This window comes from Melospiza melodia, chromosome 21 (genome assembly GCF_035770615.1).
Source record: "Melospiza melodia melodia isolate bMelMel2 chromosome 21, bMelMel2.pri, whole genome shotgun sequence".
Lineage (NCBI taxonomy): Eukaryota > Metazoa > Chordata > Aves > Passeriformes > Passerellidae > Melospiza > Melospiza melodia.
In genome coordinates this window covers 11,660,061-11,674,733 of record NC_086214.1, presented here as the reverse complement: position 1 = coordinate 11,674,733, position 14,673 = coordinate 11,660,061, and the positions used below count along the sequence as shown (strand labels likewise).

General features: G+C 45.9%; 1 protein-coding gene and 4 non-coding genes across 5 annotated transcripts in view; all 5 read left to right on the top strand.

Annotated features, from left to right (window-relative positions):
- The first annotated feature begins 180 nt into the window (after nucleotides 1-180).
- TEX14 (testis expressed 14, intercellular bridge forming factor) overlaps nucleotides 181-14,673 on the top strand; it is a 38,883-nt gene continuing 24,390 nt past the window's right edge. The window contains exons 1-7 of the mRNA XM_063173907.1: nucleotides 181-581; nucleotides 7,065-7,179; nucleotides 8,346-8,511; nucleotides 10,166-10,302; nucleotides 11,205-11,286; nucleotides 12,230-12,360; nucleotides 13,206-13,319. Of these exons, the coding sequence (XP_063029977.1) occupies nucleotides 407-581; nucleotides 7,065-7,179; nucleotides 8,346-8,511; nucleotides 10,166-10,302; nucleotides 11,205-11,286; nucleotides 12,230-12,360; nucleotides 13,206-13,319 (920 nt within the window). The 5' untranslated portion in view covers nucleotides 181-406. The remainder of the gene's footprint in view (nucleotides 582-7,064; nucleotides 7,180-8,345; nucleotides 8,512-10,165; nucleotides 10,303-11,204; nucleotides 11,287-12,229; nucleotides 12,361-13,205; nucleotides 13,320-14,673) is intronic.
- LOC134428021 (small nucleolar RNA U3) lies at nucleotides 1,340-1,553 on the top strand. The gene has a single exon (XR_010030296.1). It is a non-coding gene; the product is annotated as a small nucleolar RNA U3 (small nucleolar RNA).
- LOC134428020 (small nucleolar RNA U3) lies at nucleotides 2,534-2,747 on the top strand. The gene has a single exon (XR_010030295.1). It is a non-coding gene; the product is annotated as a small nucleolar RNA U3 (small nucleolar RNA).
- Nucleotides 4,143-4,356, top strand: LOC134428010 (small nucleolar RNA U3). Its single transcript, XR_010030285.1, has one exon. It is a non-coding gene; the product is annotated as a small nucleolar RNA U3 (small nucleolar RNA).
- On the top strand, nucleotides 5,735-5,948 carry LOC134428022 (small nucleolar RNA U3). Its single transcript, XR_010030297.1, has one exon. It is a non-coding gene; the product is annotated as a small nucleolar RNA U3 (small nucleolar RNA).

The window sequence follows — 14,673 nt, the reverse complement described above, 5'->3', positions numbered from 1 at the left end:
GGCCCCGCCCCGCCCCGCCCCACCCTGGCGTGAAGAGGGAGCGCCGTGCCCCCGCGCATGCGCGCTGGCGTTCCCGCGTGTCGGGGCCGTTCGGGCGGCTGGTGAGCGGTGCCCCGTGGGCCGCGGGTGTCCGGGGCTCCGGGACGGGCTGGAGCGGGCATTGCCCACCCGGGAATGCCGCTCGGTGTGTCCCGTCTGTGTGCCCCGGAGACACCGCTGCTCCTGGCAGGGTCTGTGATCTCCCGGTTGTCGCCTCTCCCGTCCGAGCGGGCACTGTTAGGGAGGGCGGGAGGCTGATTTTCCCTTCCATCTCTGGATATTTCTACAGGAAGCAGAGCTAATTTTAAGCTACTGCAGGTTCTGAAGTCACAAATAAGTTCTTTACGTTGAGGTGCTTTGCAGCTTGATGTTTCCTAACTTTTCCCAGTTGCGTTCAGGAAAGAAGATGGCTCATCCCATCCCTCTCCCATTTCCATGCCCAGTCAAGCTTGGACCTATAAAAGGAGACTCCCTGGAAGCTGACCTGCATGAGTATGTCAGGGAAGGGAACTATGTGAAAGTGAAGAAGCTTCTGAAAAAAGGTAAAAGCTAAGTTTAGACAAGTACCGGCAGAAAAGATCTGCTATTTCCTCTATTCTTTTATTTATGGTAAAAAAAAGTCAGCATATTGCTTGTATAATCCAGTTTTCTGAGTGAAATATATTAACAAAATTATTTATAGCTGGCCTTTTCCGTTAAGTGGGAATAGTTCTTGAATCGAAAAATGTATTAAAGCAAGCTAGTACAAAAGAAAACTAATCTTTAATAAGTAAAGGGCTCATAAGGACATGACTGAGGCATTGTAAAACGAAATTCTGAGACAGCTGTAGGAATATTCTTTTTAAATGGGGTTTTAGTTCGGATTGCCGAATGCTTAGGGTACGGTTTAGACCTTAAGCATTTTGACAACCAGATTTGTAGCGACATAGGAACAATGAATTTTGTACATGAAACCAAATACTCGGTGCAGTTTGGTTTCGGTTTTAGAATCACAAATCTCAGTGGGTTGCGCTGATGGAGAACTGCGCCATCCCCGAGCGCGGCAGGCAGTTGGCGGCGGGCGCGTCTCTGATTGGCCAGCGGGGGCAGAACATGCAGATCAGGGGGGCGTGTCCCCACCGCCGCCACGCGCGGCCCTTCCTCGGGCCGCGGGCGCTCCCACGGGGCTCGGGGCGCGCTCCCGCGGCCGCGGGGGCTCGGCGGGGCCGCGCCGGCCGCTCCCGGGCGGGGGTTCGGGGCTCGCCGTGCGCTGGGCGCGGGTGGCGGCGGCACGGGGGGGCGCGGCGGGCAGGGTTGGGTTAAGACTATACTTTCAGGGATCATTTCTGTAGTTGGTCACTAGAGGAGAGTGATCTTCCCTGATCGGCGTCACAAGCCACGAGGAGGAGCGAGGTGTTCTCTCCTGAGCGCGAAGCGGGCGGGCGGTGCTGCTTGGGCAGGGGCCGCCCGCCATTGATGACCGTTCCCGGTCCCTTGTGTGGGGCTCGGGAGGGAGAGAACACGGGCTGAGTGGTTTGTGGCCCTTTTTTTATTGTGGTTAAAGAAAGAATTGGACAGAACAAAGTGGGCTGAACAATCCTTGTCGAGGGGCATTTCCCTCTCTCGTACTCAACCCTCAGCCAGGCTCTCGCTACAGTGGCCTGCAGTGGGTGATCCCCAGGGGGGGCAAGCAGCCACACGGATTTAGGCTTTATTGAGAGTATTCAGACCAGTGGCATTCTCGACGCATCTCTTAGTGCAGGGAAGGGGGCCTTTCTTGTTTAAAAATGCTGCCTCTGATGAACGGGGATGATCACAGAGTGACATGGGACTAAGGGGAACCTGTTCGGGATTTCCCTTTCATCACTTCTAGGATGTCCGTGTCGGTCAGGTTCCTAATTCTGATGGGGTTTAGGGAGAAACTCCTCCGTGTTGTGCTCTTTATAGCTTCGGTCCATGGTGCTCAGGCTGAGCACAGAGATGTAAAGGCCGCAGTTTGTTCTTTCTGGTCCATGAATGCCACCCTGTCAGCGTCGGGAGAGGCTGGGAGCAAGCGCAGCGCCCCGGCGGCAACCGTGCCGCGCTGGGGCTGCCGGTACCGGGGCTGTTCTCCTCTGCGGACCCGGGGCAGCGGCACACGGGCGGTGAGGGTCCCTTGTGTCCTGTCGCGACAGCTGTGACAGCGGTGACAGCCCGAGCTCCGGCGGCAGCGTCACTTCTGGTTAGGAATGGGGGGGAGAGCGAGTAGGCGGGGCCGCGCCGGCGCGGGCTTGGGGAGCGTCTCTGATTGGCCATCGGGGGCAGAACATGCAGATCAGGGGGGCGTGTCCCCACCGCCGCCACGCGCGGCCCTTCCTCGGGCCGCGGGCGCTCCCACAGGGCTCGGGGCGCGCTCCCGCGGCCGCGGGGGCTCGGCGGGGCCGCGCCGGCCGCTCCCGGGCGGGGGTTCGGGGCTCGCCGTGCGCTGAGCGCGGGTGGCGGCGGCACGGGGGGGCGCGGCGGGCAGGGTTGGGTTAAGACTATACTTTCAGGGATCATTTCTGTAGTTGGTCACTAGAGGAGAGTGATCTTCCCTGATCGGCGTCACAAGCCACGAGGAGGAGCGAGGTGTTCTCTCCTGAGCGCGAAGCGGGCGGGCGGTGCTGCTTGGGCAGGGGCCGCCCGCCATTGATGACCGTTCCCGGTCCCTTGTGTGGGGCTCGGGAGGGAGAGAACACGGGCTGAGTGGTTTGTGGCCTTTTTTTTTATTGTGGTTAAAACAGAGCATTAAATGTAAAGTGGCTCGGGCTCATCTGCCTGCTACCTCCTCAATCCTGACCCCAAGTACTCCTAACACATGTTCTATAAATCCCTCCAGGCATGGCGACTCAGTCTCTGCCCTGGTCAGCCGTGCCCCTGCTTGAGAACCCTTGCAGTCAATAAATTGTCTCCAATATCGAAACGAAACTTGCCCTGGTGTGACCTGAGGCCGTTTCCTCTCACCCTGTCGCTTGTTCCGTGTAGGAGGGACAGACCCCAGCTGCCTACATCCTCCTTGCAGGCCGGGGCAGGGAGGTTTAGATTGCCCCCTGAGGCTCCTTGGCTCTCTCCAATTCTTTTTTTAACCACAATAAAAGAGGGCCACAAACCACTCAGCCCTTGTTCTCTCCCTGCCGAGCCCTGAGGGGATCGGGGGGGGTCTCAGCCTGGAGAAAAGTGGGATGAACAATCCTTGTCTAGAGGCATTTCCCTCTCTCGTACTCAACCCTCAGCCAGGCTCTCGCTGCAGGGACCCGCAGTGCGCGATTCCCTGGGAGGGCCCAGCAGCCACAGGGATTTAGGCTTTATTGAGAGTATTCAGACCAGTGGCATTCTCGACCCATCTCTTAGTGCAGGGTAAGCGGACTTTCCTTTTCAAAAGTTCTGCCCCTGATGAACGGTGATGGTCAGAGAGTGACATGGGACTAAGGGGAACCTGTTTCCGATTTACCTTTCATCACTTGTAGGAAGTCCGTGTCAGTCAGTTCAGAGTTCTGATGGGTTTAGGGAGAAACTGCTCCGTGTTTTGCTCTTTATAGCGTCGGTCCGTGGTGCTCAGGCTGAGCACAGAGATGTAAAGGCCGCAGTTTGTTCTTTCTGCTCCATGAATGGTCCCCATCAGCGTCGGGAGAGGCTGGGAGCCCGCGCATCGCCCCGGCGGCAACCGTGCCGCGCTGGGGCTGCCGGTACTGGGGCTGTTCTCCTCTGCGGACCCGGGGCAGCGGCACACGGGCGGTGAGGGTCCCTTGTGTCCTGTCGCGACAGCCGTGACAGCGGTGACAGCCCGAGCTCCGGCGGCAGCGTCACTTCTGGTTAGGAATGGGGGGGAGAGCGAGTAGGCGGGGCCGCGCCGGCGCGGTCTTGGGGAGCGTCTCTGATTGGCCATCGGGGGCAGAACATGCAGATCAGGGGGGCGTGTCCCCACCGCCGCCACGCGCGGCCCTTCCTCGGGCCGCGAGCGTTCCCACAGGGCTCGGGGCGCGCTCCCGCGGCCGCGGGGGCTCGGCGGGGCCGCGCCGGCCGCTCCCGGGCGGGGGTTCGGGGCTCGCCGTGCGCTGAGCGCGGGTGGCGGCGGCACGGGGGGGCGCGGCGGGCAGGGTTGGGTTAAGACTATACTTTCAGGGATCATTTCTGTAGTTGGTCACTAGAGGAGAGTGATCTTCCCTGATCGGCGTCACAAGCCACGAGGAGGAGCGAGGTGTTCTCTCCTGAGCGCGAAGCGGGCGGGCGGTGCTGCTTGGGCAGGGGCCGCCCGCCATTGATGACCGTTCCCGGTCCCTTGTGTGGGGCTCGGGAGGGAGAGAACACGGGCTGAGTGGTTTGTGGCCCTTTTTTTATCATGGTCCAAACAACAGATATAAAATGCGGAGGAGCTCTGGCTCCTGTGACTGCTGCCACCTGAATTCCAACCCCAAATGCCACAAACGTGTGTTTTACAAGTCCCTCCAGGGATGGCGACTCAGTCTCTGTCCTGGCCAGCTGTGCCCGTGCCTGAGAACCCTTGCGGTGAATAAATTATCCCCAATATCAAACCGAAACCTGCTGTGGTGTGCCCTGAAGCCGTTTCCTCTCACTCTGTCTCTTGTTCCAGGAGGGACAGGCCCCGGCTGCCTACATCTTCCTTGCAGGCCGGGGCAGGGAGGGTGACAGTCCCCCTGAGGCTCCTTTTCTCCAGGCTGAGCCCCCTCCGTCCCCTCAGGGCTCGGCAGGGAGAGGACACGGCTGAGTGGTTTGTGGCCCTTTTTTATTGTGGCAAAAAAAAGAATTGGACAGAGCCGAGAGGGATGAACAAGCCTTGTCTAGGGGTGTTTCCATCTCTCTCGTACACAACCCGCAGCCAGGCTCTCGCTGCAGGGCTCCGCAATGCACGATCCCCAAGGGAAGGCCCAGCAGCGAATTTAGATTTTAATGAGAGTATTGAGACCAATGGCATTCTCGACCCATCTCTTAGTGCAGGGCAAGGGGACTTCTTAAAAGTGCTGACCCTGATGAACGGTGATGATCAGAGAATGACACGGGACTAAGGGGAGCCTGTTGCGGATTTATCTTTCATCACTTGTGGGAAGCCTGTGTTGGTCAGTTACAAATAGTGAATGGGCTTTAGGGAGAAACTGCTCCGTGTTGTGCTCTTTATAGCGTCGGTCCGTGGTGCTCAGGCTGAGCCCAGAGATGTAAAGGCCGCAGTTTGTTCTTTGTGCTCCATGAATGCATTAATGCCACCCTGACAGCGTCGGAAAGGCTGGGAGCCAGTGCAGCGCCCCGGCGGCAACCGTGCCGCGCTGGGGCTGCCGGTACCGGGGCTGTTCTCATCTGCTGCACACGGGCGGTGAGGGTCCCTTGTGTCGTGTCGCGACAGCTGCGACAGCGGTGACAGCCCGAGCTCCGGCGGCAACGTCACTTTCTGCTGCGGGATGGGGGGGGAGCGGGGAGGCGGGGCCGCGCCGGCGCCTGGCCGCGGGAGCGTCTCTGATTGGCCAGCGGGGGCAGAACATGCAGATCAGGGGGGCGTGTCCCCACCGCCGCCACGCGCGGCCCTTCCTCGGGCCGCGAGCGTTCCCACGGGGCTCGGGGCGCGCTCCCGCGGCCGCGGGGGCTCGGCGGGGCCGCGCCGGCCGCTCCCGGGCGGGGGTTCGGGGCTCGCCGTGCGCTGGGCGCGGGTGGCGGCGGCACGGGGGGGCGCGGCGGGCAGGGTTGGGTTAAGACTATACTTTCAGGGATCATTTCTGTAGTTGGTCACTAGAGGAGAGTGATCTTCCCTGATCGGCGTCACAAGCCACGAGGAGGAGCGAGGTGTTCTCTCCTGAGCGCGAAGCGGGCGGGCGGTGCTGCCTGGGCAGGGGCCGCCCGCCATTGATGACCGTTCCCGGTCCCTTGTGTGGGGCTCGGGAGGGAGAGAACACGGGCTGAGTGGTTTGTGGCCCTTTTTTTATCATGGTTCAAAAATAGAGCAATTTCCTAATCTCCGTTCTTACTCCGGGATTAGACCCATCATTCCCCCAGCGGTCCTCGGGCTCATCACCTTCCCTTAATAATAATCTGGAATTAATTAGCTCATCACCTTGCAAATTATTCCAGATCGGAATTTAATTTCAGAGGAGAATCAATTATTTTGTATAAAATCAAAGCAACCGAATATTGGAATCACAAAGGGTTTGTGACTGGAATAGAACCACCAATATCACAGGGTTTGTTGCTTAAAGCAAATGCCCCTTGCAGGGATCGAACTTGCGACCTTGGCATTATCAGCGCCATGCTCTGAACAATTACTGAAGAATAATTTACTTATTTATTAATACGATATCAACAACAACAATAGTAACAATAAACTTATTATTAATAAGCAATTATTGAAGAATAATTTACCTATTTACTAATGCAGTAGTAAGAATCATAATAAAATAATTATAATAAACTTATTCATTAATAAGTAATTACAAAAGAATAATTTACCTTAATATTAATACAATAATGACAATAACAATGATGATGGCAATAATAATCTTATTTATTAATAGGTAAGTACTAACTAATGATTTACTATTTTAATAGTAGCAATAATAATGATGACAATAATAATCTTATTTACTAATAGGTAATTACTAAATAATAATTTGCTTATTTATTAATTCTGTCCTCTGTCATGTGTGCTCATCCATCTCTACTTATATATCCATCATTTGTACTTATACAGATGATCAATATATAGATATATATCCATATATATATTTCCATGTATATATATATGCTTACATATCCATCTGTCTAATTTAAACAGTACATATAATTCCTTACACAACTCATAAAAGCACCATTTGTTACTTACACATCCTGTATTTAAAACCCTCATGGACATGCAGTTCTTTCCCTTTAGAAAGTCACAAAAATAGAATTTGCTGGTTTTTTCCCCCCTCAATTTCTGCTGCTGCATTTTCCTACCTGCAGCAGCTCACAGCAGTGATGACGAACCATTAGCTTTTATTAAAACAAACAATTTTTTAATTAACATGGAATTTTGGGTTTCCTTGCAGGAATTTTTGTTGATGCTGTGAATTCCATGGGCCAGACCTGTCTGTTCACTGCTGCACTGCTGGGGCTGGGTAAAATAGTGGATGTGCTGCTGGAATACGGCTCAGATGCCAATCAGTTAAGTATCAAACTTTTTTTTTAATTAAAATTAATCTTCAAGTTGAAACACAATGCTCACTGGGCATAAATGAAGAAATGCTTAAGATGCATGTTGGTATTTTAGCCAAACCTCCTCAGAGGTAAATATAGAAATAATTTTATTTTTTTCATGGTTTGTTCTGTTATTTGGGGAGCACACAAACACTGCAGGAATGTAGTTTTTAAACCAAAGCTCCTCAGGGGTAAATATAGAAATAATTTTTCTATACTATATATATATATATATATATATATAGTATATATTTTATATATATACATATCTATACATGGTATATATATACATATATGGTTTATTCTGTTATTTGCGGCATGAAAATTGTATTTTAACAAAAGCTCTTCAGAGGTAAATACAGAGATAATTTTCCTTTTTTCATGCTTTATTCTGTTATTTGGGGCACACAGATATTCCAGGAATGTTGTTTTTTAACCAAAGCTACTCAGTGGTAAATATAGAAATATTTTTTTCTATATTTTATATATATATATGGTTTATATATATATGTGTGTATATATATATGGTGTGTATATATATGGTGTATATATATGGTGTGTGTATATATATATATATATGGTGTGTATATATATATATATATGATTTATTCTATTATTTGGGCCATGAAAATTTTCTTTTATTTCATGGTTTATTCTGTTATTTTGGGGCACACAGATATTCCAGGAATGTTGTTTTTTAACCAAAGCTACTCAGTGGTAAATATAGAAATTTTTTTTCTATATTTTATATATATATATATATATATATATATATATATATATATATATGGTGTATATATATATGGTGTGTATATATATATATATATGGTGTGTATATATATATGGTGCGTGTATATATATATATATATGATGTGTGTATATATATATATATATATGGGGTGTATATCTATCTATCTATCTGTCTATCTATCTATCTATCTATCTATCTATCTATCTATCTATCTATATATATGATTTATTCTGTTATTTGGGCCATGAAAATTTTCTTTTATTTCATGGTTTATTCTGTTATTTTGGGGCACACAAGCGCTCCAGTAATGGTGTTTTAATGTTGTTTTCATGCTGTTTTCGTGCTGTTTTCCCCCTGCTGATCATTCCCTGCTCTTCCCCAGTCGCTGCTATGACGGGAGCACCCCAGTGCACGCAGCTGCATTTTCGGGGAGCCAGAGCATCCTCAGCAAGCTGCTGGATGAGGGAGGAGAGCTCCGGGTGCACGACAGCCAGGGCAGAACTCCCCAGCTCTGGGCTCTGACAGGCAGCAAGGAGAGCAGCGCCCAGGTATGGCTGGGGGTGCTCATTCCTGGCTGGAATGGTCATTCCAAACTCCTCCTTTATCACAACGCTCAGGTATGGCTGTGGGATGCTCATTCCTGGCTGGAATATTCATTCCAAACTCCTCCTTTATCACAATGCTCAGGTATTGCTATGGAAGCTCATTCCTGGCTGGAATATTAATTTCAGACTCCTTCTCTATCACAACACTCAGGTATTCCTGTGGAAGTTAATTCCTGGCTGCAGTATTCATTTCAAACTCATCCTTTATCACAATACTTGGGTATTGCTGAGGATGCTGATTCCTGGCTGGAATATTCATTTCAAACTCCTCCGTTTTCACACTCAGGTATTTTTGTGGAAGCTCATTCCTGGCTGGAATATTAATTTCAAATTCCTTCTTTATCACAATGCTCAGGTATGGCTGTGGAAGCTCATTCCTGGCTGCAATGTGAATTTCAAACTCCTCTTCCCCATTATCATAACACTCAGGTATGGCTGTGGAAGCTCATTCCTGGCTGCAATGTGAATTTCAAACTCCTCTTCCCCATTATCATAACACTCAGGTATGGCTGTGGAAGCTGATTTTTGGCTGCAATATTAATTTCAAACTCCTCCTTTATTACAACACTCAGGTACTGCAATAGAAACTCATTCTTGGCTGCAATATTAATTTCAAACTCCTCTTCCCTTTTATCACAGTGCTCAGGTATGGCTGTGGATGCTCATTCCTGACTGCAATATTCATTTAAATCTCCTCCATTTTCACACTCAGGTATTGCTGTGGAGGCTCATTCTTGGCTGGGATATTAATGTAAAACTCCTCCTTTATCATAACACTCAGGTATTGCTATGGAAGCTCATTCCTGGCTTGAATATTCATTTCAAACTCCTTCTCTATCACAACACTCAGGTATTCCTGTGGAAGTTCATTCTTGGATGGAATATTCATTTCAAATTTCAAACTCTTCCCCTTTATCACAACACTCAGGTATTGCTGTGGAAGCTCGTTCTTGGCTGGAATATTCATTTCAAACTCCTCTTCTCCATTATCACAATGTAAAAAGGAACCTGCAATGACAATTATTATTCTGATTTTTTAAGATTTTCTATGCTTTTTGATGTTTACGTTCTTTCCACACACTTTCTGTAAATAACTTACAGAGTTACATTAAATATTTACATTTACTTATTGTTTTACATTTACATAACTTTACGTTTACGTTCCTCTTTTATGGAGGAAGAGAAATTTGATAGAAATTTATTGTTTTGTTCAGTGTCATTGGAGAGGTGACACTTTCACCCTCCAATCCATTGTCATTTTTGGAAATCTGTAAATATTTGAGTCAGAAAAGAAACTTCCCTTTTTACCTTAAGAACAACAGTGTTTGTGTGTCGAGTTATTTCGTGTCCTATAGTGACAACAATTTTCTCTGTGATTTTTCAAATTACAGCTGGGTGAAATTTCAAATTTTGTCACCTGTTTGAGGTCAGCTTTTCTTCCATTTTCATCAAATTGATTTTGTGTTAATGCCTTTCTCAAAATTCCCATTTTGATATTCCAAGTAAGCAGCTATTTCTTCCAGTAATCCAGATTAATGAATTTAAAATGGTTCTTTTTCTTCTGAAGCTCTCCATTTTTATTGTTTTTATTGCCCAGATGCTGGAATTTATCCAGCAGTGCACCCTGCACATGCAGGCTGCCATTTGGAACCTTCCCTCTGATCTGCTCAGGAAAGTTGGCTCCTCAAAGGCCTTGATCTGCAGCCCCTCGAGGTTTGGTGGCCTTGTCCAAGGGTAAGGAGGGATTTTACTTCCATTTTCTGCTATTTTAAAATTAAAATAATTATAATTATATATGTAATATATATTTATTTTATATTTATTTGTATATATTTATATTTATTTATTTTCCTATTAGTTATTTTATATATTTATTTATATTTTAATTGTTATTTATTTCCTTAAGTTATATATAAATATCTACAATTTTATATATATTATTATTTAAAATTAGCAGGTTCATATATCTTCCTGACAATAGCAGATTTAAGTCCACTGTGATTAATTTTATTTCTGTTGTCACAGAAATAAAATTAATCACAGGAACTTGATAGTTGTAAATGTCTGTATAGTAATTAAACATATATATGTAAATTAAATACAATATTATATATTATATGTTATATATTATATTTTATATTTTATATTTTATATTATATTATAATATATATTACATATTATATTAATTAATATATCTGTTTATTAATTAAACCCTTGAAACCAGCATTAAAAGCACTGGATTTTAGTAGCATTAAAGTGGTAGCAGGAAGAAGTTTGGTTTTTGACTTTTCAAGATCACTGCAGATGTGTTTTGGGGGGTGTTCCCAACTGTTTCAGGAGTTTTTGTGTCAGATACTGGTGGGAAAAATAAAAAAGCAGTGCAGGATATGCAGTGTGTGTATATGTATATTTATTGGTTATCTTGCTTTAAATAAATAAATAAATATCATAAAAATCCATCCAAAAAGTTTTAATGAGCTGCACAATAATTTAGAATTTTAACACCCACAATGTATTTTTGGGACCAGTCAAATGCAGGGTTCTGGCAGAAATTCTGCTTTTTTTCCCTTCTCTCTGTATCCAAGCCTTGGAATAAATAAATTATTATTATTATTGCTTTTGGTTTTGGTGTTTAGAAATACTGAGGCTCCTCTGGGGAAATTACTGAAGGGACAACCCAGCGTGGCCAAGAACATTTACAGCTTTGGTTTTGGGAAGGTGAGGTGCTGTGGGCGGGATTTCCTCATGATATTGGAACATTTTCCCCAGAATCTGCTGTACCTCACAGTAATTATCTGTGCTATTTTAAACTTTTAATCGATTCTTATTTTTAACTTCTAGTGCATTCTTATTTTTATCTTTTTAGCTTTTAGTGCATCCTTATTTTTAATTCTTATTTTCAATCTTTTAACTTTTAGTGTATTCTTATTTTTAACTTTTAGTGCATTTTTATTTTCACCTTTTTAACTTTTACTGCATTCTTATTTTCAACGTTTTAACTTTTACTGCATTCTTATTTTTAACTTTTAATGAATTCTTTATTTTTACTTTTAGTGCATTCTTCTTTTCAACTTTTAATGAATTCTTAATTTTAACTTTTAGTACATTCTTCTTTTCAGCTTTTTTAACTTTTAGTGCATTCTTCTTTTTAACTTTTACTGCATTTTTCTTTTTAACTTTTACTGCATTTTTCTTTTTAACTTTTAGTGCATTCTTATTTTCAACCTTTTAACTTTTACTCCATTCTTATTTTCAACCTTTTAACTTTTACTCCATTCTTATTTTTTACTTTTAGTGCATTCTTATTTTTAACTTTTAGTGCATTCTTCTTTTCTACTTTCTAACTTTTAGTGCATTCTTCTTTCCAACTTTTAGTGCATTTTTATTTTTACTTTTCATGCATTCTTGTTTTTGGCTTTTTAACTTTTAGTGCATTCTTTTACTGCATTCTTATTTCTGCTGAAAAGATGGGGGGAACAAGCCCCATGAAGAGCCCAAATATTGAGGCCTTTTGGTGCCTGGTTGGGTTTGGACCAGCAGAAATTCCTATTAAACATCACCTGTGGCATTTCCTAAGGGCTGGATCTGCTTTCTCGTGGAACTTTCATCCTTCCCAACAGGAACTGTTGCATTTTGCTGTTTCATTTTCCTGCATTTTCAGTTCCACCTGGCAGGCAGTGGCCACCTGGGCTACCTGGCCTCCCTCCCCATTATTGGGGACAGAGATGTGGTCCAGGCTGATGATGAGCCAGCATTTTCTTACCCCGTGGGGCCCTACATGATCATGACCAAGTGAGTGGAATTCAAGAGTTTTTTTTTTTTTTTTTTTTAATCCCCTCTTTGTGTCTGCAAAGCAAATTGTTGTACCAGTGATTTGTTTGGGTGATTTCCCATGTTTGTTCTGTGTTTATTTCCTGCTTGCACCTTGTTTGCTGCTGTTTATTGATTAATATCTGAGTCAGACTGATGGCTCAGAGGCCAAAAACAGCCCACAAGCAATATTAACCCAATTAAGGCTGATTACTGATGGCAGTGGTTCAGTATTGATCTTTTTTTCTGTGGTGGGAAATGTGTTTAGGGTTGCACAGATTGTGTTGTTCAGCATTTAATCCTTGTAAATCTTTGTCCAGGATTTCCTCTGCATAACCTGTGCTGAAATGAGAGTTGCAAGGGCAGGCTGAACATTCATTTAAAATCTTGTAATTATTGGTAATAATTACAACAATATGGTGTTTTCTAATTACTGTGTGTTAAGCAAGTGGCTGTCTCTCAGTTGATTTAATTGGTGATTGAATCTCCCCAAAACTCTGATTTGTGTCACTGATGACCTTTGGTGAAGGGAATTCCTTGTGGAAAGGGTGGGATTTTGGGCAGGGAACCTTTCCTGCTCCATCAGCCTTCAGCAGGACAAGTTTATTTATTGTCAGTTTAAAAAGAGCAAAATTTAAATTCCTGACAGTGGGAGGCAGCACCAGAGCACCACAGAAAAAAATCTTAGAATTTTTGGTAAGAATTTTCTTGGTAAGAATAACAAAATTCTGGGTACATAACCACATAACTGGGGGGAAAATATTTTTAAAAAAAGAGGGAAAACACTGCTGGAAGCATCTGGTGCAAATTCCTGTTGTTCTTTGCAGCCTGATGTGGGGAGGCAGCAGGGTGACAGTGAAGGAGCTGAGCTTCCAGCCCCAGCAGAACAGCTGGAAGCTGCGCCTGGCCGACCTGCTCCTGGCTGAGCAGCAGCACAGCAGGTGGGGCAGGGGCTGCTCTGGGGTGGGGGGAGTGGGATTTACCTGGCAAGAGTGGGGTTTACCTGGAGGAAATGGGATTTACCTGGGAAGAGTGGGGTTTACCTGGGGGGAATGGGATTTACCTGGGAAGAGTGGGGTTTACCTGGGGGGAATGGGATTTACCTGGAGGGAATGGGATTTACCTGGGAAGAGTGGGGTTTACCTGGGGGGAATGGGATTTACCTCAAGGGAATGGGATTTACCTCAAGGGAATGGGATTTACTTTGAGAGAATGGGATTTACCTCAAGGGAATGGAATTTACCTAGGGAGAATGGGATTTACCTTGGGGGGAATGGGATTTACTTTGAGAGAATGGGGTTTACCACAGGGGAATGGGATTTACCTCAAGGGAATGGGATTTACCTGGTAAGAATGGGATTTACCCAGGGAAGAATGGGATTTACCTGAGAGGAATGGGATTTACCTAAGGAAGAATGGGATTTACCTAGGGAAGAATGGGATTTCCCTGGGAGGGATGGGATTTACCTAGGGAAGAGTGGGATTTACCTCAAGGGAATGGGATTTACCCTGTGGGAATGGGATTTACCTCAAGGGAATGGGATTTACCTAGGAAGAATGGGATTTACCTGAGAGGAATGGGATTTACCTAAGGAAGAATGGGATTTACCTAGGGAAGAATGGGATTTCCCTAAGTAAGAATGGGATTTACCTAGGGAAGAGTGGGGTTTACCTGGGGGGAATGGGAATAACCTTGTGGGAATTGGATTTACCTGGGAAGAGTGGGGTTTACCTGGTGGGAATGGGATTTACCTGGAGGGAATGGGATTTACCTCAAGGGAATGGGATTTACCTAGGGAGAATGGGATTTACCTTGGGGGGAATGGGATTTACTTTGAGAGAATGGGGTTTACCACAGGGGAATGGGATTTACCTCAAGGGAATGGGATTTACCTGGTAAGAATGGGATTTACCCAGGGAAGAATGGGATTTACCTGAGAGGAATGGGATTTACCTAAGGAAGAATGGGATTTACCTAGGGAAGAATGGGATTTCCCTGGGAGGGATGGGATTTACCTAGGGAAGAGTGGGATTTACCTCAAGGGAATGGGATTTACCCTGTGGGAATGGGATTTACCTCAAGGGAATGGGATTTACCTAGGAAGAATGGGATTTACCTGAGAGGAATGGGATTTACCTAAGGAAGAATGGGATTTACCTAGGGAAGAATGGGATTTCCCTAAGTAAGAATGGGATTTACCTAGGGAAGAGTGGGGTTTACCTGGGGGGAATGGGAATAACCTTGTGGGAATTGGATTTACCTGGGAAGAGTGGGGTTTACCTGGTGGGAATGGG